Raw genomic sequence first — 25,882 nt, 5'->3', positions numbered from 1 at the left:
TTGTAAACTGGTTACCAACGTAATTAGAGCAGTAAAAATACAAGTTTTGTCATGCCTGTGGTATACAGTCTGATATACCACAGCTGTCAGCCAATCAGCATTCAGGGCTCGAACCACCCAGTTTATAAAACCAAAAATTCCACTGATGGTACAGTATACAATCTACTACAATGTTAGAGTACAGACAGTAATGTTGTATAGTATCTTTATAGTATAGTTTACAACTTCTCATTTATATTCCCTAAAACAAAAGTGGTTTTACTGCTATTACTGACACAGTTGGTGTTTTTCAAGGATATATGGTTTGGTAAAAACAGACGTATCAACTGTAGCTTAGCTACGACAACACAGAGAGAAGCTATGGAGAGTCTAGGCCTGCAATCTGCCTCCCTCATACAGAGCATATTGGCGCTGTTTTCTCCCACTAACCTCTGATTAGAGCTCTCCGCTAACCGCCACTACCGCTCACTGGCTACGTCTGAACGGCTGCCAAAGCCTGGGCAGTGGCCCTGAGAGAAATGTGAGAAAGAGGGGACGGGTGTAGGGGGAGAGCGAGGGAGGAGAGAGAGAGGGAGAGACTGAATTCAGAGATGAGCAAGTGACCGTCAATACAGAGTCAGACAGACCATCATGGATAGATGTACCCTAAAGTCATCATGGATAGCTGTACCCTAAAGTCATCATGGATAGCTGTACCCTAAAGTCATCATGGATAGATGTACCCTAAAGTCATCATGGATAGATGTACCCTAAAGTCATCATGGACAGCTGTACCCTAAAGTCATCATGGATAGCTGTACCCTAAAGTCATCATGGATAGCTGTACCCTAAAGTCATCATGGATAGATGTACCCTAAAGTCATCATGGATGGCTGTACCCTAATGTCATCATGGATAGCTGTACCCTAAAGTCATCATGGATAGCTGTACCCTAAAGTCATCATGGATAGCTGTACCCTAAAGTCATCATGGATAGCTGTACCCTAAAGTCATCATGGATAGCTGTACCCTAAAGTCATCATGAATAGCTGTACCCTACAGTCATCATGGATAGCTGTACCCTAAAGTCATCATGGATAGCTGTACCCTAAAGTCATCATGGATAGCTGTACCCTAAAGTCAGAGAAATCAGTTTCCAGTCTCAGTATAGCCCCCCCCCCCCCCCCCCAATCAGATCAGATCTTTTGCAAATGAGTGGGCAACAGATCAGAATTGGGCTATCGGTGTAAACGCAGCCATAGAGTCAAAGCCAAGTTAAGCCAGATCTGAAGGGTAATCATTAGTAATCATTAGTAATCATTAGTAATCATGATTTCTTTCATCTCACCCAGTTAGTTTAGCTTCTTATCACATCTTTCGTGAGAAGTTTAAAAGATAGCTAGACGTGTAAAGCCATGACAGCATTATTCATGGCCAGGCCTGATACCTTACCCCTAGCCATCTGCCCTTCAAGTCCAGCCATTGTCCCTGTTCGGAGTGCTGTATGTTATTAGACGTTTTCATTGTGTTATTTTGTCCTATGGAATGAGTTACAGTTACTGTTGCGCAAGTACAGAGGCTGGAGGCTCCAACACACACATTTCAATAAGCAAAATGTGAAAAGGGCCAAATTGTATTATTTTTTGTGGCAATTGAATTCCCTACAACCTGCATATGCAGTGAATATAAGCCAGTGTGTTGCAGAGAAGAGGTGGCTAGAGTCAGAGAGAGAGAGAGGAAAAGAGAGGGAGGGAGGGAGGGAGGGAGGGAGGGAGGGAGGGAGGGAGGAAGGAAGAAAGGAAGGAAGAAAGGAAGGAAGAAAGGAAGGAAGGAAGAAAGGAAGGAAGGAAGAAAGGAAGGAAGGAAGAAAGGAAGGAAGAAAGGAAGAAAGGAAGGAAGAAAGGAAGGAAGAAAGGAAGGAAGAAAGGAAGAAAGGAAGGAAGAAAGGAAGGAAGAAAGGAAGGAAGAAAGGAAGGAAGAAAGGAAGGAAGAAAGGAAGGAAGAAAGGAAGGAAGAAAGGAAGGAAGAAAGGAAGAAAGGAAGGAAGAAAGGAAGGAAGAAAGGAAGGAAGAAAGGAAGGAAGAAAGGAAGGAAGAAAGGAAGAAAGAAAGGAAGAAAGAAAGGAAGAAAGGAAGGAAGAAAGGAAGGAAGAAAGGAAGGAAGAAAGGAAGGAAGAAAGGAAGGAAGAAAGGAAGAAAGAAAGGAAGAAAGAAAGGAAGAAAGAAAGGAAGAAAGAAAGGAAGAAAGAAAGGAAGAAAGGAAGGAAGAAAGGAAGAAAGAAAGGAAGAAAGAAAGGAAGAAAGAAAGGAAGAAAGAAAGGAAGAGAGAAAGGAAGGGAGAAAGGAAGGGAGAAAGGAAGGGAGAAAGGAAGGAGAAAGGAAGGGAGAAGAGAGAGAGAGAGAGAGAGAGAGAGAGAGAGAGAGAGAGAGAGAGAGAGAGAGAGAGAGAGAGAGAGAGAGAGAGAGAGAGAGAGAAAGGGAAAGGGAAAGTTGGTGGAGCAGTTTGAAATCACTCCAGGTATGATTGATCTTCAATATTCCCAACGTATTCCTCCATGTTCCACGGCTCATTTGCATTACGAGAAAAACAAATTCCCACCCAGCTCTTCTAATGGACTGATTTACTTCACTAATGATAATGTATTAATGAGCCCAACCTGTCAGGTGCTCTGAGGATCACTCATCAAATGGCAGCACCATATCTATCAGATGCCTAATCATGTCCACATCTTGGTACAACACAAAACAAACTTGCAGAAAGATACACACTCAACTATGCATGCTCAACACAAGTACTCAGAGAACATACAATAAACATCCTCAATTATCTCTCTCTCTCTCTCTCTCTCTCTCTCTCTCTCTCTCTCTCTCTCTCTCTCTGTCTCTCTCTGTCTCTCTCTCTCTGTATCTCACTCTCTCTCTCTCTCTAATGCTTCCTGTGTTTTCAGGCAGAGTTATGAACATGTCATTGTGAAGACATCAAAGTAGATCTCTACAGTCTGTCCTGCCACTGTCAGCGTCTCTACAGGCCCTGCCATTTACAGATGGCCTGCGAGTCCCACAGAGATGATGTCATGAAACGCCCTCAGGGCATTACGAGCGCCCTTGTTTATGACTCCTAAAAGCAGTGCCCTATTAAATTAAAGTGCACTATCCCACAAGTGTCAAAGGGATCCATGTCAGATTTCACAGACACATGCTGCCCCATAGCTTTCAGACCCTAAAATGGCAACCCTGAAAACCCCCTCTATTGATTGTGACTGCACCGCTAGCCAAAGTGCCCTCTGTGGTCGGACCGTACCATTACCGGGTGGTTTCGGGGGGGGGGATATCACATTATTAATTCAGGTTCCCTCTAATCACAAACTGAAGGAAAAGGAGAAGGAAGAGAGAGAAGTTGTTAGATTTGACACGTGTGATGTTTTAGATAAGGCTTCTGGCAGGTGAGTTAACAGCATGAAATAGAGATTTCTCTCCTGAAGAAGTTCTCTGAGCCACCAGGCAACAGGATTGGTTCCCTCCCCCTACATCGCTCTGCATGGTACCCTTATTTACCTCTCTGTCTCACTCATCTTCTTCTCTCACGCACGCTCACGCATAGACACACGTAGACACGGGTGGCGAGAACCAACCCGTAGCCAACACACCCACTCCAAACACATCAATACTGAATCAAATACATACAACACCCATGCAGGTACAGGCACTCAGGTGTGTGTGTAGGAGTGTATAACTGTATTCTCTCTGGGGTTTTGTGTACTGTGGGGTTTATTAAATCAGCAGTACAATGGGGAACAGGAGGCCTGATGCAGAACACAAAGGGAAGCTCTCTGGTTAAAGCCTTCTCAGACCTGCTTAGCGGAGGAGCTGAGAAAAAGACTATTGAAAAGCCTCTGAATGATTGTTGCCTTCCCTAAATCTCCTCTCTTCTGTTCTCTCTTCTCTCTCTCTTCTTTCACTCCGAAGCAGATTACTTCTTCTTCTTCCATTCTGTCTGCCGGCTTCTTTTCTCCACGCTAGGTCGCTTAAAACTTCACAATGCAGACACATCTCATCCCCCCGATGAAAAGCTTCTACTGCGGAAGGTATTACTGTATCTCAGCCGTCATCCAGCCTCCCAGAAGTCCCTTCTATCATTCTCTCTGAGGACTTTGGCTCTCTGTGGGATTTGCTGTTAATTGCTTGAGAACTTTGTTTAAATCAACGAGGATTAAACTGAATAGGTTTTACGGGGATTTAATGGAGGAGGAGGTTAGGGGTTATAGTGGAGCGTCGGGCCGCGGAGTGGTAGGTACAGTGCAATGGTCTTTTGGTAGTTGATATAAAGTTTTGTGAGAGTATATCCATACTTTCTTTACTTTCTACTTTACCCAGGTGTCTGTACTCTTTACCCAGGTTTGCCAATGTTCCCAGCCTCTCTGTGTGAATATCTATGTGACTGTCTCATGGGAGTTAGAGGCGTTCCCTATACCTGCTGCTGAAATAATACAGCCGTTTAGATGTTCTTAGTAATGCTGTGGCTTTGGGAATGTAAACCAGAGGCAGCGGCCCACTGTCAACAGATACTAGTGTGTGGAAACGTGAACTACACAATTCTCCCAGGGACAAAAGCAGAGAGAAAGAGGGAGTTAAGTCTATTTACCAACCCACATAATATAATGGGAATGGATTAGACCACCTGGCCCTGGATTAAGAGGGGGGTAATCCATCCCTTGCTCCCCATCCCCGCCTCCCACCTGCACTTGGCACTGCCCATGAATGGCCCTCATTAAGATGGCCTCACAAAGACAGAGCCTGTCCCCCTTCTCCCAACAGAGCAGCTCCACTTTCACAAATAGAGGCGGCCATTGTTTTAGGGTTGTCCAGTCACAGTGAATGGTGAGTATCCGTGGATAAAGCTCTGGTAGAAATATGATGAATGTCTCCGTATTAATATCACCCCAGGTATTTCCACTTCTTTCACACAGGTAACTAACATTCTTCTGGTTTCCCAGGCGCTCAGCAGGTGGGACAAGCCATGTGAACGAGGCTCCAACGGGGTTGACTGAAGGCTGCGACGGGTGTTACGGTGAATAACCTCCCCCTCTGTTACTTTGTGTTCCCACAGGTGCACCAGGAAGGAGAACTGCGAGCGCTCGGCCGAGCCCCGGCGGTTCGCCTGGGACATCAAGCAGTGCGTCCGCCTCAGCGTCCACCCCAGCAACATCTCCGTGTCCCAGTTCAGCGTCACGGTGAGTGGTGACCACTTCGCACGGTCAAAGTGTGTTCAGAACACTGCTTCCTCCTGGGGCCTGTCCACTAGGCACGGAAACAGAAAACCTTTTGAGACGGAAAAATGTAATATTGCCATTCTTATTGGACATCTTCAGATAGCGCCTCCTCCGTTTGGAAATGTTTTCTCTCATTTCGTGCCCCACTGAACCTGACCAGTCTAAAATGAAAAAGAAGTGTCTGGCACAATGACCGATATTATTGCATTTTAGTAGGCTTACAGTTACTATGGTGACCAGAAACCCTATCAGTATACAATATACCATCATCTGGTATTGCATCCGATGACTGAATGAGCGGTCACATCGGAAAAATCAGATTAGGAAAAAAACAGGAGACGCCCAACCATTTTAGTGGTCCAATGAACCATGTCATAGTTGAAGGTATTGATGTTGTGCCTCACTAACACGGTTAAGCCTGGGGAATCATCTTTAGCCAATGGCCATAACGTAATTATCCCCTCACATGTCACAGGTCCTTACAGATCTGTCCATCAAGGCCAGGGTTTCCCCTAGCATTACCTCATGCCACCTAGCCATCATCTAATAATCTGTATATTGCAGCTGTGTTCTGTCTCTGTCTATCTAGACAACGCGTTATTATCGTTGGCTTCCAGGCTTCCACAGACTTCTGCGTAATGATCAGTGATACTGGGGGTTATATAGACGCTGTGTAGCTGCTGCTCTGATATTGTTCATGGAATCACTCGGGTGATGCTGTTTTGCTGGCACTAAAAACCTGGCCTCGTACGTACCATCCTGGTCTCGCTTCACTGGAACAGAATGGAAGCTCGCAAGATCAGGATGGTTCGTACGAGGCTACTGAAAACCTCCCTAGAGGGAGATTTTCAATGACATCGTAGTGAACATAACACTGGTTATAATAATGACATAATTTCACTCTGTTTTGCCCACTGGGTGGGTATTATATAGAGATACAGCATACCCTACCAGCTGATCTGATATTGTGTATGGAATCAGCTGGGATTGTGTTGTGTTGCTGGCACTAAACACCTCTCCCTCCACACTAGAGGTGTCTACTGGTCAGTCTGCTGTCTTAACACCTCTCCCTCCACACTAGAGGTGTCTACTGGTCAGTCTGCTGTCTTAACACCTCTCCCTCCACACTAGAGGTGTCTACTGGTCAGTCTGCTGTCTTAACACCTCTCCCTCCACACTAGAGGTGTCTACTGGTCAGTCTGCTGTCTTAACACCTCTCCCTCCACACTAGAGGTGTCTACTGGTCAGTCTGCTGTCTTAACACCTCTCCCTCCACACTAGAGGTGTCTATTGGTCAGTCTGATGTCTTAACACCTCTGCTGTCTAAGGTCACTGTATGACTGTATGAGTCTTGCTGATCTGGGCAGCTCCTTTGAGGGACGCTGTGTGTGCGTGTGTGTGCGTGTGTGTGTACTCTCTCCTCTCTCCACCTGTGTTGTGTCGTGTCAGTAAACCCATCAAAGCAGGCCACAGCCTTTCCCTCTTTCTCCCTGTGTAATCCTGGCGCCACCCACCAGGCGCCAATCAGATACACAGTACACAACACTCCCCAGGACACTAGCCAAACCCTCTCTGTAGAATCACACCACCAACGGTTTATGGTGAATAAGAAGTGGACTGGTGTTTTTGGCGGATAGGGGAAACGGCAGACGGCAGACACTGGTGACGGCAGAATAATGTCCACCAGGTCTCTTTAGCTATGTTCATGCTTGGAACTAAATTCCATTTTCACGTGCTTGGCTGGATGTGTGTGTTCTGTAGGACTAGACTGTAGAACAGTACACCAGTAAATGCTTGGCTGGATGTGTGTGTTCTGTAGGACTAGACTGTAGAACAGTAAATGCTTGGCTGGATGTGTGTGTTCTGTAGGACTAGACTGTAGAACAGTACACCAGTAAATGCTTGGCTGGATGTGTGTGTTCTGTAGGACTAGACTGTAGAACAGTAAATGCTTGGCTGGATGTGTGTGTTCTGTAGGACTAGACTGTAGAACAGTAAATGCTTGGCTGGATGTGTGTGTTCTGTAGGACTAGACTGTAGATCAGTACACCAGTAAATGCAACACACTGCATCCACCTGTCCATCTATGACAGTGGTATTCAGACTTTTTCAGCTGGGATCCCATTTCATCCGTCGGAATTTCTGGGGACCCCATTATTTTTGTGATAATTTATCATGACCCCACCCCAAAATAATGACACAACCTTAAATTAGATTTTTACACCCACAAGTAACTTCAATTCATTACATTTTCATGTCTTAATCAAATAAATTGAATTTTTCAAATGATCTCATTAATCTGTGCCCCCCACACCCAAAAAATAGATATTTATTTTGCGACCCCACTGCAGTTCCCCCCCCAACTTTGAATACCAACGATCTACGGTGTCATTTCAATCCCATTTTATACGTAATGGGGATATGAGATTGCTTTTAATCTCTGCTGGCCAAGTATATAAACGTAAATCAGGAAGGGTAAGGTCATGTATAGATACTACTCTCAGGGTCCTGTCTGTACATTCAGCTCCATGGGTGTAATAATAATAATAATCATGGAGAGCGAGAGTGTGTGTACACACACACACACACACACACACTCTGCCTTGGCGTTCTGAGAGTGTTTAACCTTTCTCTATGCAACAGATCTCCCATCCAATTGATTGGTGAGACTGTGCGGGCAGGCAGGGCCAGTCCTTGACCTTTTAGTTATTAAATATCAGTTTAAAAAGATAAGCTGGAGCCCTCTACAGAGGAGTTTCTCTCTCATAAAAGCATTGATATGTTTTTCTTCTTTATTTGCCCATTAGCTTTTCCTCTTGCGTTTGTTTTTGGAGTGTCTCTGGGGCTGTTGTCTGTAGATATAACAGCCATCCTATAAAGACTTCCTAGAGCAGGTGCTAGTAAACTGACCAGATCGCTCCCTGTTGAGATAAAACACAATTCTAATAGCTTCACAGAGGAGGTCTGGACTCTACTGTTAGTGTTATTACAAGTATATTGCTGTAGGTCTGTATTCACATGCCTCCAGACAGAGAAGAGAAGATAATGACTTGTCACCAGGCTGCTTGTCTCTCACTACAATGAGAATTCAAATATGCTCACAGCTTGTAACAATAGATGTATTCACACATTGTAATAGGAATCCAAAAGGCATGTGGAATCTCACACTCTGTTTTCAGTGGATGACAGTCATAAGATGTGTCATACCATGTGTTATTACAGTATAATGCATCATATATTCAGCTGTCATAATCTGCCACATGTGATACGAATCAAGGAGGCATGTACAGTATGCATCTAAATGAACCACCCCCAGATCAACATCCTCCTCTTTATGTCACTATGGCAACCCAAGCCAATACGATCTATCACATCATAGCCTCCACGCGTGACGCAGTGTATTATTAAGGAGAGGCGCGAGAACCTATTTCTCTCCATGTGTGTGTGTGTGATTCAATTGACACGGAACACAGCTTATTTTCCTACTCCATGTTTAGGCCCGGGCGGCTCGGGTTAGGGCCGCGACTGCTCCAAATGTAATTGAAGAAAACTTGCGCCACATTGCTCCTTAAAAGGAGAAAGAAATGAAGTGGGAAGAGGGCTGTGTCTCCGACCCTGGCTGCGTGTGGCTCCTCTACAGTAATAGGGAAGCTCCTGTATCTGTACGGTGCCCAGCGACAGACTTTTCATTAAACACTAAACAGCAATATAAAAACAGTGCAGGTCAGCCCGTCTCACATCGTACAGGAGCTTCTCTGGCACCGTATTAGAAATGTGCTGCGGCCAACAGCAGAATGGATGCAAGGCCTCCTCTATTTGTCACCTCAATATTTATATTTTGGTCTTGACCCCATTCATATTTTTCTCCCCCTTTCTGACTTGTTCAAGGACTATTTTTCTACTCGTCAAGTCCCCCCCCACTCATCCTCTGCTCTTTAGAGAGGAGAGCAGTTTACTCAGCACTATCAACAACAGGAATCTACATCCTTCTCTTCCTCATTCCCTCCCTCCCTCCTGCCTGCTTGCATACTTGTTTCACTGTTTCTTTCTTTCTCTCCTTCCTTTTCTCATCCTGCCTCTTTCTTCCCTTCATTTCTGCCCCCCCCCATACCTAATTTCCTCTCACCTTCCTCCTCTCCCTTTCCACCTAGCTCATCCCCTCCCTCCCTCCTTCCCCCCTCCCTCCCTCTCTCTCAGGGACATGTACTCGTAGAAGTGGGATGTGAAATTGGCGCGGCCTGCCGCAGGGCATGGTGGGTAGCCCAGGGGGACAGAGCAAGGAGGGCATTGGCCTCCAACTGTTCACCAGATGACAAACAGTCAAAGAATCGCCAGCAGCCTTTGTAAAACACAGAGCTGATGCTCAACAAACATGTCCTGCTGTCTTCTTCTCTCCTTGTCTTTTTGTTTCTATCTCTCTCCCTCTTCTTCACTCTCTCTACCTCTCCTTCACTCGCTCTCCCTCTCCTTCACGTTCTCTCTTTCACTCTCTCTCTCCTTCACTCTCTCTCCCTCTCCTTCACTTTCTCTTTCACTCTCTCTCTCCCTCTCCTTCACTCTCTCCATCTTTCACTCTCTCTCCCTCTCCTTCACTTTCACTTTCTCTCTTTCACTCTTTCTCCCTCTCCTTCCCTCTCTCTCCTTCACTCTCTCTCCCTCTCCTTCACTTTCTCTCTTTCACTCTCTCTCCCTCTCCTTCACGCTCTCTCTCTTTCTCTCTCATGTCCATTGAAAAGGTATTCATGTCAGAATGAGTTGATGGATGGGTGAGTCAGCGAGAGCCGTAGATGGTCCTCTGGACAGGAAAGACTTCCTGCCTCTCTGAAGACATCCTGTCATGTTGATGTTTCTGTTGTGATGTGCTAATATAGGCTGAGTCCCAAATGCCAGCCTTTTTCCTATATAGTACACTGCTTTTGAACCAAGCCATATGGGCCACCTGATCAACAGTAGTGCTCTACATAGGGATCAGGGTGCTATTTGGGACACCAGAGCCTATACTGATGTGTGATGTGATGTAGGGTGAACTGCTACTCAGTTATGGAATATCTCCCAATTCTACTAATGGAATATCTCCCAATTCTACTAATGGAATATCTCCCAATTCTACTAATGGAATATCTCCCAATTCTCACGCCATTTGAGTCATTTAGCAGACGCTCTCATCCAGAGATACTTACAGTAGTGAGTGCATATATTTTCCTACTGATCCCCCGTGGGAATCAAACCCACATCCCTGGCGTTGAAAGCGCCATGCTCTACTGACTGAGCCACACAGGACCGTTCCACCCCCTCCCTCTACTCCGCTCTTCTCCCCGATGCCATATGTAACCCCCCCTCTGTCTTCTCTCCACAGCTGATCCTGGAGGCCCATAACGTCCCAGAGTTGTCTGCAGGGGTCAACTGTACCTTTGAGGACCTGGCTGAGATGGACGGTCTGGTGGAGGGGAACCGCATCAGGTGCAGCTCGCCTGCCGAGAAGGAGGTGCCTCGCATTATCGTAGACAAAGGTCTGTAGCATGAGATACCTGACTGATTACAGACCAATCAAAGAGCTCGGTTTTGCTTTTGAGTATGTTATTATTTTTATTTTTTTTACGTGGTTTACATGAGTGTATTGACGCTTCTGGAGGTGTTACTGATGAAGCCAAAACACTAACTAGTTTAAGTATGAAGCCAAAACACTAACTCATTAAGCCAGGGACCTGCTAAATGTGGGAACTGATTTGCGTCTCATTTGGGTCTTCGTGTGGTCTGGGGTTACGAGGGCTTACGTTCCCTGTTACCCATCGTAGCCAGGAAGCCCTCGGAGCTGCGCCCTAGAACGTGTTTAGTCACCCAATCAACTGTCATTACAGAGCGTTTATTTATTTACTCTCTCACCGAGGAGGTATGCTGACAGAGACATGTGGGACCCCAACAGCCCTGAGCGCGGGCAGATCACTCCACCTCTCCGGGACTCATTTCGAAGGCAAAGTGAAGGGGAGGAGCGGTTAAAAATGAATCCCGCTGCCAGAAAACGCTTTTGACAGCATTCATTCTCCGAGCTAAGCTTTCTTGTCCCTCTCTCATCCCTCGCTTCTCTCCTCCTCGACGTGGTTGGTTAACCCAGGTATAATTGAAAAGTGCACACATCTGGGCAGCTGCCTGGAGGACTGGTAATCTTTCATAATACCCAGACGTCTCCATGTGGAGATAATGAAGACGCTGCCGCGCCTCAAAAGAAGCAGGGGAGTGCTAACGCTAGCTGCTGCTTCACGTTGGCTACGCTAACGCCTCCTCAAAAGTAGTAAGGGAGCACTAACACTAGCTGCTGCTTCACGTTGGCTACGCTAACGCCTCCTCAAAAGTAGTAAGGGAGCACTAACGCTAGCTGCTGCTTCACGTTGGCTACGCTAACGCCTCCTCAAAAGTAGTAAGGGAGCACTAACGCTAGCTGCTGCTTCACGTTGGCTAAGCTAACGCCTCCTCAAAAGTAGTAAGGGAGCACTAACGCTAGCTGCTGCTTCACGTTGGCTAAGCTAACGCCTCCTCAAAAGTAGTAAGGGAGCACTAACGCTAGCTGTTGGTTCACGGTGGCACAACGCTAATCCTGCTAAAGAGAAAAGAGGAAGAAAACCCCTGAATTGTTCCTCCTATAAATACTCTGCAGATGTTTATTTGTTTACCGCATTTAGCGAATGTCTTTGAAATAGTTTTCTCTACATCAGTCTTCATAGTGAATGAACAGGAGCTGGAGAGAAATCTAACCTAATGTAAAGGTGGGAAGGACTAAAGGCCTTAGAAGAGAGAGAAAGACCATTCACATGGACACTTTCATTGTTATTGTTGATGTTGAGTTTGCGTCCCAAATGCCACCCGTTTCTCTATGTAGTGCTTTTGGCCAGAGCCTGGTCAAAAGTAGTGCACTACATAGGGAATAGGGTGCCATTTGGGACTCATCTAGGCTAACCATACACTAGCTAAATTAGCAGATGACTGGCTTTTTGGCAGTGGCCTCGGATGGGTGAGAGCCCAACGGTGGGATTGTGTACAGCCTGGCATGAATAATAACACCTATAAGTATTGGGAGCGGGGCAAGCAGGCCACCATGAAATTACAGGGCTGAGGGACCCACTGAGGCCTAACACACACTAAACCCCTGCTTACAGTACAGAGGGGGGGACACCTACAGTACGGGGGAGGGGGCACTTACAGAGTACATGGGCTATTACACCTTCACACCAAACCCGGACTAAATTACACACACACACACACGAAACAGACACACCCACTCACCTACTGATACACAATACCTTCACCTAACCTTCACACACACTGACATACACACACATCCTGTTGCACACACACACACACACACACACACACACACACACACACACACACAACATATGCACAGATGTATAACTGATAGAGTAAAGGGTACTTAAGGGAATTAGGAACATGTTCAGTGTTATGCCAAATGAACATCATGCAAAGCTGTTGATGCCGCAGTAACATGTTACCATGTATGTGACTGTCTGAGATTAAACCTGACTTGGCTGTATGGAGCAAGACTGTGTTAGGCTGCTGAGCTAAAGGCGTTAGGTCGAGGAGCTGACACAAGTCTTCATGCAAGGTTACTAATTACCACACCACCTCTTACACACGCACGCACGCACACACACACACACACACACACACACACACACACACACACACACACACACACACACACACACACACACACACACACACACACACACACACACACACACACACACACACACACCACACACACACACACACACACACACACACACACACACACACACACACACACACACACACACGTCTGTGTATTTTGTCCTTTAGGAAACACCACACTAATGGATAGGGATGGAGTGCCTCATTAGGCAGCCATCTTGTTCAGGCAGTGTCAGAGAGAGAGAGGCCGAGGGGCCCTGCAGGGAGGGGGTAGTGAGCTAGTGATAGCAGCCTAGCAGACATCAAGGTAACATTTAGGTGCTCTAATTAGGACAGATTCATTGTCAGCCACACTTTACCGTGATTGATGAACGATTCACCCCTTTTGTTAGAGAGAGAGCGAGCAAGAGAGAGAGAGGGGAGAGAGAGAGGAGGGATAGGAAGACAGGAGCAACACAAAGGGGAAAGAGGGAAAGGGAGAGAGCGGGAGTGACAGAGAGAAGAGAGAGGGAACGGAGACGAAGACCGGAGCGACAGAGAGAGGCAGCGAAGAAGGGTAAAAGAAGACAAGAGTGACAGAGAGAGGGAGGGAGACGACAATTTTCTCTTCCTGTCTTTGGGGGAGGAGATGTCTATGTCGGCCTGTTGAATTAAACATGGAGTCAGTCCTTCATTAGGAAGCCAGACAGAAGGACAGGAGCAGACAGACTGTCTCTGTAGACACCTCCATTAACACACAGTCCTTCATTAGGAAACCAGACAGAAGGACAGGAGCAGACAGACTGTCTCTGTAGACACCTCCATTAACACACAGTCCTTCATTAGGAAGCCAGACAGAAGGACAGGAGCAGACAGACTGTCTCTGTAGACACCTCCATTAACACACAGTCCTTCATTAGGAAACCAGACAGAAGGACAGGAGCAGACAGACTGTCTCTGTAGACACCTCCATTAACACACAGTCCTTCATAAGGAAGCCAGACAGAAGGACAGGAGCAGACAGACTGTCTCTGTAGACACCTCCATTAACACACAGTCCTTCATTAGGAAGCCAGACAGAAGGACAGGAGCAGACAGACTGTCTCTGTAGACACCTCCATTAACACACAGTCCTTCATTAGGAAACCAGACAGAAGGACAGGAGCAGACAGACTGTCTCTGTAGACCCCTCCAGTAACCTAGAGATCCTAGAGTCAGTATATCTCTGATATAGTAGATATATAATTCAGACTAGAGATCCTAGAGTCAGTACATCTCTGATATAGTAGATATAGACATAAAATCAGTCAGCCCCTCCCATTGGTTGAGGTGCGCTGGGGTGTAATCATTAGTGCACACCTTTGCAAACAGTTAAAAAAACGTTTTGCAACGGAAAACATTTCACAACAAAAACAAGAGTTTCTGTACAACAAATTCAGATAGGTCTCTCCCCGTTATGTTCCGTTTGGTTCTGTTTGTTTGCTAGTGAATACATCCCAGGTGATCTAATATGTTGGTGTGGTCCAACCCTGCTCATAGTGTTTTTCTCTGTATGCTCCCTCCCTCCCTCCAGCTGATCACCAGATAGTTCAGCTCTACCTCAAGTCCAAGGAGACAGGCCTGGTCTTCGCCAACACCAGCTTTGTCTTCTACAACTGCAGCGTCCACAAGTCGTAAGTCTACATGTCTAGTCTCAATTACAGTCAGAATTACACGCTTATTACATTTTTTTTAAAGGAAGTGTTGAAAATGTAATTATAAACTGTAACATATCATTGATGTTTGATACCCATAACTAAAGAATATTAAAGTAATGTCATAGTCTCTCTCCTCTCTCCTGTTCCTCACTCTCTCTCCTTTCTCCTGTTCCTCACTCTCTCTCCTCTCTCCTGTTCTTCACTCTCCTTCTCCTCTCTCCTCTCTCCTTCTACTCTCTCCTCTCTCCTTTATCCTACTCCTTTCTCCTTATTATTCTCCTTTCTCCTTCTCCTCTCTCCTGTCTCCTCTCTCCTATTCCTTTTTCCTCTCTCCTCTCTCCTTCTCCTACTCCTCTATCCTACTCTCTCCTCTCTGATCTCCCCTCTCTCCAACTCCTCTCTCCTCTCCCCTATTTCTTCTCCTCTCTCTCTCCTACTCTTCTTTCCTCATCCTTTTTCTCGCCTCTCGCCTCTCTCCTTCTCCTCTCTCCTCTCTCCTACTCCTCTCTCCTCTCTCCTCTCTCCCACTCCTCTCTCCTACGCCTCTCCTCTCTCCTTCTCCTCTCTCCTACTTCTTCTCCTCTCTCTTTCTCCTCTCTCCTCTCTCCTTCTCCTCTCTCCTACTTCTTCTCCTCTCTCTTTCTCCTCTCTCCTCTCTCCTTCTCCTCTCTCCTACTTCTTCTCCTCTCTCCTCCTCTCACTTCCTCCTTCTCCTCTCTCCTTCCCCTCTCTCCTCTCTCATACTCCTCTCTCCTTCTACTCTCTCCTTCTCCTCTCTCAGGTGTTTGTCATGTGTGAGAAGCCCCTACCAGTGCCACTGGTGTAAATACAGACATGACTGCACCCACGACCCACGCACCTGCTCCTTCCAGGAGGGACGAGTCAAGAAGCCAGAGGTAATTTCAGAGGTCAAGGGTCAAGTGTAAACATGAGTTGATTATGATTATTATGGTCTCATTGGCTATTGAGATTCAGGATGTAGCGTCCTCATTGGTTCACTTGTGAATATCTTTAATAATACAGTCTGTGAGTGATCATATCATTATAAACCAGAAAACATACAGTTTTTATGATAGGGTCATACTTACTGTATATCCTGCATCACATAAGGCAAAGGAGTCAGCTACAGTACCATACTTAATCTGATATATCTGGCTCAGGCTTCCTATGCTTATCCTCCACGCCCAACAAGATGATTACAGACCCACCAAATCTAATAAAAATGAAACATTTCCTTTTCCCAGCCCTATTCCCAATGACAGCTTATTTCATGTGAATTATCAATAGTATTGGCACTGGCCTTTTCCCTTTGAAGCAGGACTCACTGTAATTAGACATCTTTACTGTGTAGCTTGATGAGCTACACAACAGACCTGGATTCTCTCCCTGGCACCACACCGGCCTTGAGGGTGTGTGTGTGATGGCAGTAGGGCAGCATGGGGAGGAACTGTGTAGTTAATCTGGCCCTCAGGGCATCCATGATGAAGATCCCTGTCTTGATGTCTGTTGCCAGGCGCTCCACGACAAGCAGGAACAAGCTCAGGGAGGGTTTTCCTCTTTTGATGAGTTTTATGCTCCATGATTTAGAATCCCACATTAGAACACCATCTCTGCCCGAGCGATTCAAGCACATGCAACGTGTATAAACGTAGCTGGAATAAAAAAATAATAATTAGATATTCATTATCTCTTTGAACTGCTCCGAGAGTAGGTGAGACTTAGCTTGGCGTTTCAGGATCCAATTAACACTTGTGTTGGTGGTCAATATTGACCCAGGGATAATAGTAGGATTCTTCTCATTGTGTTGACTGACAAAAACCCCAGCTCCCAAATAAAGCTGGGGGGATTTAGCATTAGCACGTTAATGACATCTCTCCCCAACATGTTTTTGTTTGACTGTTGTTTTAAAAAGCAGGTGTTTCTGTCCGCCTAACGAGCTTAATTTGGATTTAATTAACCTCGGGATTGGGGGTCGGGGATTGTCGCTACGTTCAACGTCACTGCGAATTAATGGATTTGCCTCGCATGCGCGGGTGCACTCGCACATAGACACATAAACGTACACGCACACACACATGCACACACACACTCCCCCAACCCTCCACCACTCCAAGCCGAAGACAATGACATGTCAACTTTGCTCAGACAAGTGGGATGGCCCCTCGCGGCGACCCTGGGATAGATGCATTTCACTATATTATTCCAATGAAGGGATTTCAGGGAGTCGATCTGGGTAATCCGCTGATGTTTTGTAATGAGCGACGTGAGGCCTCCCGCTGACTGAGCCCCCTGTTAGTATGCACAAAGATGAATCACTAAAGCTAGCTAGGCCGGAGGCCACGCCGGGCTTTGTTGTCATTGGGTAACCGATGGGAGTGGCCAGGCAGGAGCTGCTCAGACTATAACGTGATGTTGCATTGCCCGGCGAACTCCGTTTTTCAGCTCATGTTGTTGACATGGAAAACAAAGTCAATCCAAAATGGCCACAGACAGCCCCACGTAAAAACTCACTCATCTAAAGCATGAACACGCTCCCCGCTCCCAGATATGTCGTTTGTTATGTGAATAAACACTATTTGTGTGAATCCATAGCTGCTAGTGTATATTCAGATTCACAAAAGCTTTATTTTCCCAACATTGGGCCATTTTATCTACTGTATGTCTTCTGGGGTTGTCTGAGGTGGACGAGGGGGGCATCAAATCCTTTTCTCCCTCCATCCCTCCTGTCTTCCCCCTGTCTGCCTGTGGCGTCGTGCTACAACACCATACATGCCTTCACATCAGAGGACCCTCTACCCACTACCTCCCTGGGGGACATGGAAACCCATGAAATATGTGTTCATGATATTAAAACCTATCAAAGCCCTCCAGGTTGATTTCCTGGCCAAACGGGCCCCTAACGAGCTGGATCAGAGCAGGAGTTTGTCAGCATCTATCTGATGAATTGGATGGAACTATTAAGAGATGTTCATGTAATTGGCACTCGTTCCAACGGCATTGGCAGTCCCAACTGTAACCAGACCACAACCATGTCAATGTCAAAAAATAACCCATGTTAAAAGTGAAGTGGGGATATTAACACATGTTAAATACTAAAAGTGACGTGGGGATATTAACACATGTTAAATACTAAAAGTGACGTGGGGATATTAACACATGTTAAATACTAAAAGTGACGTGGGGATATTAACACATGTTAAATACTAAAAGTGACGTGGGGATATTAACACATGTTAAATACTAAAAGTGACGTGGGGATATTAACACATGTTAAATACTAAAAGTGACGTGGGGATATTAACACATGTTAAATACTAAAAGTGACGTGGGGATATTAACACATGTTAAATACTAAAAGTGACGTGGGGATATTAACACATGTTAAATACTAAAAGTGACGTGGGGATATTAACACATGTTAAATACTAAAAGTGACGTGGGGATATTAACACATGTTAAATACTAAAAGTGACGTGGGGATATTAACACATGTTAAATACTAAAAGTGACGTGGGGATATTAACACATGTTAAATACTAAAAGTGACGTGGGGATATTAACACATGTTAAATACTAAAAGTGACGTGGGGATATTAACACATGTTAAATACTAAAAGTGACGTGGGGATATTAACACATGTTAAATACTAAAAGTGGCGTGGGGATATTAACACATGTTAAATACTAAAAGTGACGTGGGGATATTAACACATGTTAAATACTAAAAGTGACGTGGGGATATTAACACATGTTAAATACTAAAAGTGACGTGGGAATATTAACACATGTTAAATACTAAAAGTGACGTGGGGATATTAACACATGTTAAAAGTGACGTGGGGATATTAACACATGTTAAATACTAAAAGTGACGTGGGGATATTAACACATGTTAAATACTAAAAGTGACGTGGGGATATTAACACATGTTAAATACTAAAAGTGACGTGGGGATATTAACACATGTTAAATACTAAAAGTGGCGTGGGGATATTAACACATGTTAAATACTAAAAGTGACGTGGGGATATTAACACATGTTAAATACTAAAAGTGACGTGGGGATATTAACACATGTTAAATACTAAAAGTGGCGTGGGGATATTAACACATGTTAAATACTAAAAGTGACGTGGGGATATTAACACATGTTAAATACTAAAAGTGACGTGGGGATATTAACACATGTTAAATACTAAAAGTGACGTGGGGATATTAACACATGTTAAATACTAAAAGTGACGTGGGGATATTAACACATGTTAAATACTAAAAGTGACGTGGGGATATTAACACATGTTAAATACTAAAAGTGACGTGGGGATATTAACACATGTTAAATACTAAAAGTGACGTGGGGATATTAACACATGTTAAATACTAAAAGTGACGTGGGGATATTAACACATGTTAAATACTAAAAGTGACGTGGGGATATTAACACATGTTAAATACTAAAAGTGACGTGGGGATATTAACACATGTTAAATACTAAAAGTGACGTGGGGATATTAACACATGTTAAATACTAAAAGTGACGTGGGGATATTAACACATGTTAAATACTAAAAGTGACGTGGGGATATTAACACATGTTAAATACTAAAAGTGACGTGGGGATATTAACACATGTTAAATACTAAAAGTGAAGTGGGGATATTAACACATGTTAAATACTAAAAGTGACGTGGGGATATTAACACATGTTAAATACTAAAAGTGACGTGGGGTTATTAACACATGTTAAATACTAAAAGTGGCGTGGGGATATTAACACATGTTAAATACTAAAAGTGACGTGGGGATATTAACACATGTTAAATACTAAAAGTGACGTGGGGATATTAACACATGTTAAATACTAAAAGTGACGTGGGGATATTAACACATGTTAAATACTAAAAGTGACGTGGGGATATTAACACATGTTAAATACTAAAAGTGACGTGGGGATATTAACACATGTTAAATACTAAAAGTGACGTGGGGATATTAACACATGTTAAATACTAAAAGTGACGTGGGGATATTAACACATGTTAAATACTAAAAGTGACGTGGGGATATTAACACATGTTAAATACTAAAAGTGACGTGGGGATATTAACACATGTTAAATACTAAAAGTGACGTGGGGATATTAACACATGTTAAATACTAAAAGTGACGTGGGGATATTAACACATGTTAAATACTAAAAGTGACGTGGGGATATTAACACATGTTAAATACTAAAAGTGGCGTGGGGATATTAACACATGTTAAATACTAAAAGCTCAAACAAAAGAACAAGGGGACTGACCGATATTGTCAGGATGAATGGCAGGGAGAATAGGCATCAAAATAGTATCAAATAGCACTGAAACAGAGACTTGGCTACAGAACGAACAGAGACAGAGCCAGGGAGAGAGAGGGAGGGAGGGAGACACCTAGAAAGAGCCCGGGGTGGGAGGGAGGCACAGAAAAAGCCAGGGAGAGAGATGGAGAAGAGCGATCGGAGTGTAAGGGAGGGAGGAGGGAGGGTGAGGGAGATGGAGACACCTAGAGAGAGCCAGGGACAGAGATGGAGAAGAATGGTTGGAGTGTGAGGGAGGGAGGGAGGGAGTTGGAGAAGAATGATGGGAGTGTGAGGAAGGGAGGGAGGGGAGAGGGACGGAGGAAGGGGGAGAACGAGAGAGAGGGAGAGAGAGAGACAGTGAGAGAGAGAGATAGATAGAGAGACAGAGAGAGAGAGAGAGATACAGAGAGAGAGAGAGAGAGAGAGAGAGAGAGTCTTTGCACAGGGCTGTGAGGTGGAGGATAAAACAAAAGCCTGTTGGAGGGAGGCCTGGCTAATCGCCCACCAGGTCTGTGTGTCTCAGTCTGACAGGGAGCTAAAGATTCTCCTCACCTCCACACACACACACACACACACACACACACACACACACACACACACACACACACACACAATCTCTCTCTCTCTCTCTCTCTCTCTCTCTCTCTCTCTCTCTCTCTCTCTCTCTCTCTCTCTCTCTCTCTCATTCTTTTCTCTCTCACCCCTCGCTGTGTCACTTTTTCTCTCTGTCTCTGCCAGATCACTGCAGCCTCTGCCAATAGTTTCCACATTCTACTCCACACCTTTTCCCACTCTGTGTCCTGCTCTCTCCCTCTGTCATTTTCTCTCTCTCTCTATCCTCTACAACTCACCCATGCTGCTAATTATCCATCCTAAGTGGGTCCCAGGGATTAGAAATCTCTCAGTAGAGAGAGGGAGGAAAGAGGGGGAGAGAGACAGAGAGAAGGTAGAGAGCGAGAGAATGACAGAGAGGATTTTTACTGAACACTGAGATACAGTGTGATGACAACACAGTGTCTTCATAAGAAGAGAGCATTGCTTCCCAGGTGCCCTGCTGTTCGGTGGGAAATGTAGCTATGGCAGGGAGTGACTGATTGATTGATGGGAAAGTCACCGTGTGTGTGTGTGTGTGTGTGTGTGTGTGTGTGTATGTGTGTGTGTGTGTGTGTGTGTGAGAGAGAGAGAGAGAGAGAGCGAGAGACTAGGTGAAGGGGGCATTCAGTCTCCTCTGTACCCAAGGCAGAGTGATGTACCTTGAAGTGCCACCCCCCTTCCTCCTCTCTGATCCTCTTCAGTGATTGGCTGAGGGGTGAGGCTAGGTGATCAACAATAGAAAGGTTAATTTCTGGTCTTTCTCTCCCTCTCCTTCCTTCCTCTGCAAGGTCTTAATAGCCTGTCCTGACAAAAACAGCTCTTGCAGAACAGAATGGCGTCTCTGAAGACTCCATATTAAGAGCCCCTTCAGTTATTCTGTTGTTCTGCTTGGAGTCAGTCACTCTCCACAGAAAGCTGCCAGCAGCTGCCTACTGAGCATCTCTCAACACATCACACAGCCAGGGTGGCAGGAGAGGATATAGGAGGGGCCTGGGAACACCCACACGCAAAGCAGTGTGTGTGTGTATATGTATCTGTCTGTCTTCCTGTGCTCGCTTGTGTGTGTGTGTGTGTGTGTGTGTGTGTATGTGTGTGTGTGCCAGTGTATATGTATCTGTCTGTCTTCCTGTGCTCGCTTGTGTGTGTGTGTGTGTGTGTGTGTGTGTGTGTGTGTGTGTGTGTGTGTGTGTGTGTGAGTCGCTGTAAGTGTGGGAGACAAGCAAAGGAGAGGGTGGGGGGCAGTTTATTTTTGTCCTCATCATTATTTATCACTGGGAGCGGGGGAGGGGGGAATAAACACGTACACATTATATCAGCTTAATGGCGTTATAAATCTGAGGCTGGGATCCAAGCCGGGATATATGACAGGTGTCATCAAGCCCACTGAGAGGCACTTGGCCTCGAGTACACCTTGAGTGATGGGTGTTGGTGTTGGGGGGGTTATTGAGGTGATGACATGCTCACTCCAGGGGGATTTACTGGGGGGGGGGGGGTCACACCAGGCCGGACCCTCAGAGAGAAACAAGAGGAGTGGGGGGGTGATTGCAGCGATGACGTCACCGCTGTAGTGGTTAAGTATGTGTCACAATCGCCTGGAGTGGTGAGTGCAGAGAGCATTGGGCGGAGGGCAGAGGGCAGAGAGAAGAGGGCAGAGGGCAGAGGGCAGAGGGCAGAGGGCAGAGGGCAGAGAGCAGAGGGCAGAGGGCAGAGAGCAGAGGGCAGAGAGCAGAGAGCAGAGGGCAGAGGGCAGAGAGCAGAGGGCAGAGGGCATAGAGCAGATGGCAGAGGGCAGAGAGCAGATGGCAGAGGGCAGAGAGCAGAGGGCAGAGGGCAGAGAGCAGAGGGCAGAGGGCAGAGAGCAGATGGCAGAGGGCAGAGGGCAGAGGGCAGAGGGCAGAGGGCAGAGGGCAGAGGGCAGAGGGCAGAGGGCAGAGAGAAGAGGGCAGAGGGCAGAGGGCAGAGGGCAGAGGGCAGAGGGCAGAGGGCAGAGGGCAGAGAGCAGAGGGCAGAGGGCAGAGAGCAGAGAGCAGAGAGCAGAGAGCAGAGGGCAGAGAGCAGAGGGCAGGGGGCATAGAGCAGATGGCAGAGGGCAGAGAGCAGATGGCAGAGGGCAGAGAGCAGAGGGCAGAGGGCAGAGAGCAGAGGGCAGAGGGCAGAGAGCAGATGGCAGAGGGCAGAGAGCAGAGGGCAGAGGGCAGAGGGCAGAGGGCAGAGAGAAGAGGGCAGAGGGCAGAGGGCAGAGGGCAGAGGGCAGAGGGCAGAGGGCAGAGGGCAGAGGGCAGAGAGCAGAGAGCAGAGGGCAGAGAGCAGAGAGCAGAGGGCAGAGGGCAGAGAGCAGAGGGCAGAGGGCATAGAGCAGATGGCAGAGGGCAGAGAGCAGAGGGCAGAGGGCAGAGAGCAGAGGGCAGAGGGCAGAGAGCAGAGGGCAGAGGGCAGAGAGCAGAGGGCAGAGAGCAGAGAGCAGAGGGCAGAGGGCAGAGAGCAGAGGGCAGAGGGCAGAGAGCAGAGGGCAGAGAGCAGAGAGCAGAGGGCAGAGGGCAGAGAGCAGAGGATACTGGGGAAATCGTCTTTATTTGGATTCCCAAACGGCCAAAACAACAGGCGATAAATAGACAGAAAAATAGTCCGACCCAACACAGGGCACAAACGGACAGGAACACAAACACACACACCCTGACTAACATAAAACAATCCCGCACAACAATAGGCGGGCCTAACAGGCTTAAATAGACATGAATCAAGAAACAAAATAAGAGACAGGTGCAACTAATAAGACCAAACGAACAGAAAAGGAAAAAAGGATCGGTGGCAGCTAGTAGACAGGCGACGACGACCACCGAGCGCTGCCCAAACAGGCAGGGGAGCCACCGCCGGTGGGAGTCGTGACAGTATGTGTGTGTGTGTAGGTACTATAGAGTGAAGCTGTAAGTGGAATATGTGGATGGTGTTCTTGAAAGGCGGGTTGGGGGGGGGGGGGGGGCTGAGCACAGAGTGAAATCTAAAATTCTAAGTCTGTCATGGGCATTGCTCTTGTCAGATTGACAGATGATGCCAGAGACGTTGTATGCCTGTGATTAGTGACGTTTATCACTTGTAATAGTATTCTAAGGCAGCGGTTACTGTGATTTGTGGTGAGGTGTGATTTGTGGTTGTGATTTGTAGTGTGGTGTGATTTATGGTGTGGTGTGATTTGTGGTGTGGTGTTATTTGTGGTATGGTGTGATTTGTGGTGAGGTGTGATTTGTGGTGAGGTGTGATTTGTGGTGTGGTGTGATTTGTGGTGTGATGTGTGGTGTGATTTGTGGTGTGATTTGTGGTGAGGTGTGATTTGTGGTGTGATTTGTAGTGTGGTGTGATTTGTGGTGTGGTGTGATTTGTGGTGTGGTGTTATTTGTGGTATGGTGTGATTTGTGGTGAGGTGTGATTTGTGGTGAGGTGTGATTTGTGGTGATGTGTGATTTGTGGTGAGGTGTGATTTGTGGTGAGGTGTGATTTGTGGTGTGATTTGTAGTGTGGTGTGATTTGTGGTGTGGTGTGATTTGTGGTGTGGTGTTATTTGTGGTATGGTGTGATTTGTGGTGAGGTGTGATTTGTGGTGAGGTGTGATTTGTGGTGATGTGTGATTTGTGGTGTAGTGTGATTTGTGGTGTGGTGTGATTTGTGGTGAGGTGTGATTTGTGGTGTGGTGTTATTTGTGGTGTGGTGTTATTTGTGGTGTGGTGTGATTTGTGGTGAGGTGTGATTTGTGGTGATGTGTGATTTGTGGTGTAGTGTGATTTGTGGTGTTGTGTGATTTGTGGTGAGGTGTGATTTGTGGTGAGGTGTGATTTGTGGGTGATTTGTGGTGAGGTGTGATTTGTGGTGTGGTGTGATTTGTTGTGATGTGTGATTTGTGGTGAGGTGTGATTTGTGGTGAGGTGTGATTTGTGGTGAGGTGTGATTTGTGGTGTGGTGTGATTTGTTGTGATGTGTGATTTGTGGTGAGGTGTGATTTGTGGTGTGGTGTTATTTGTTGTGATGTGTGATTTGTGGTGAGGTGTGATTTGTGGTGAGGTCTTATTTGTGGTGTGGTGTGATTTGTGGTGAGGTGTGATGATGTGTATCACATCATCCTCATCCTGACAAGTTAGTACTTCTACACTCTAACTTTACATTGGATGAAAAATGTTTTACAGCTCTCCGTGTTATTGACTAGGTGTGAAGTCACTTTCCATTGGATGTTTTAAAAGCTCTCGGTAATGTTATTGTGAAATCATAACAGGAATACAGACAAAGACTTTATGTACATTGTATAAGTCCACAATTGTTCCGCTTGGACAGTCAACTTACTTCAGGGATTCATTCAAAATGATATCACAAATGATGTCAGACACTTCACAACCGATCGTACCCTCCAGTTCCCCTTGTTTCTGTCTGAAATGACACCGTATTCTCTATGTATAGTGCACTATAGTGTATATGACATTGCGTGCCATCCAGATTTATCAGAAAATAGGGCTCCTCCATTTTCAACAGAAATTATTCATATCGCCTCAGTTTTGTAAAGCAAACATTATTTGTGCCACTCTGTAATTTATCTATAATGACTTTTTGAATAGTGTCATGAAGTGTTTTATATGCAAGCCAGCCAGTCATTCAGTGTAGCCCAATCAAGTGGTTTTTAATGAACTTCAAACAAGTGTTATCGGCCAACGTGGCGGCTCCGCTTCACTTCTCAACTCCAGGAACGAGAGGACACCTTATCTGCTCTCCCCTTCTTTTCTTCCTCTCTCTCTGTCTCTCTCGCTTTCTCTCTCTCTTCTCTGTCTCTCTCTCTTTCTCTGTCTCTCTCTCTTTCTCTCCCTCTCTCTCTTTCTGTCTCTTTCTCTGTCTCTCTCTCTTTCTCTGTCTCTCTCTCTTTCTCTGTCTCTCTCTCTTTCTCTGTCTCTCTCTTTCTCTGTCTCTCTCTCTATTAGTTTTTTCTCTCTGTCTGCCATATTCTCCTTCGCTCAATCTCTCCATATAATATCTCTTATTATCTCTGCCTCATTCTCTCTCTCTCATTCTATCTCTCCCAGTGTTCTCACTCAGTTCCTCTCTTTCTTTATCTGAGCCCACAGTTTAACAAAGTAAAATTGTCTCACCAGGAGATGGGAGTTGTATTTATGCACAGCACTGTAGACTCTACCCATCAACACAGAACTTCATCAGCACTGTAGACTCTACCCATCAACACACAGGCACAGAACTTCATCAGCACTGTATACTCTACCCATCAACACAGAACTTCATCAGCACCGTAGACTCTACCCATCAACACAGACACATAACTTCATCAGCACTGTAGACTCTACCCATCAA

General features: G+C 45.8%; 1 protein-coding gene across 1 annotated transcript in view; it reads left to right on the top strand.

Moving 5' to 3' along the window:
• Nucleotides 1–5,085: 5,085 nt before the first annotated feature.
• Nucleotides 5,086–25,882, top strand: part of LOC110499805 (plexin-A4) — a gene marked incomplete at both ends in the record, with an annotated part of 34,181 nt that continues 13,384 nt past the window's right edge. The window contains 4 exons of the mRNA XM_036974716.1: nucleotides 5,086–5,209; nucleotides 10,605–10,758; nucleotides 14,487–14,586; nucleotides 15,392–15,506. Coding sequence (XP_036830611.1) covers nucleotides 5,086–5,209; nucleotides 10,605–10,758; nucleotides 14,487–14,586; nucleotides 15,392–15,506 — 493 coding nt within the window. The remainder of the gene's footprint in view (nucleotides 5,210–10,604; nucleotides 10,759–14,486; nucleotides 14,587–15,391; nucleotides 15,507–25,882) is intronic.

This window comes from Oncorhynchus mykiss, unplaced genomic scaffold, assembly GCF_013265735.2.
Source record: "Oncorhynchus mykiss isolate Arlee unplaced genomic scaffold, USDA_OmykA_1.1 un_scaffold_844, whole genome shotgun sequence".
Classification (NCBI taxonomy): domain Eukaryota; kingdom Metazoa; phylum Chordata; class Actinopteri; order Salmoniformes; family Salmonidae; genus Oncorhynchus; species Oncorhynchus mykiss.
This window is presented reverse-complemented; position numbering and strand designations above follow the sequence as displayed.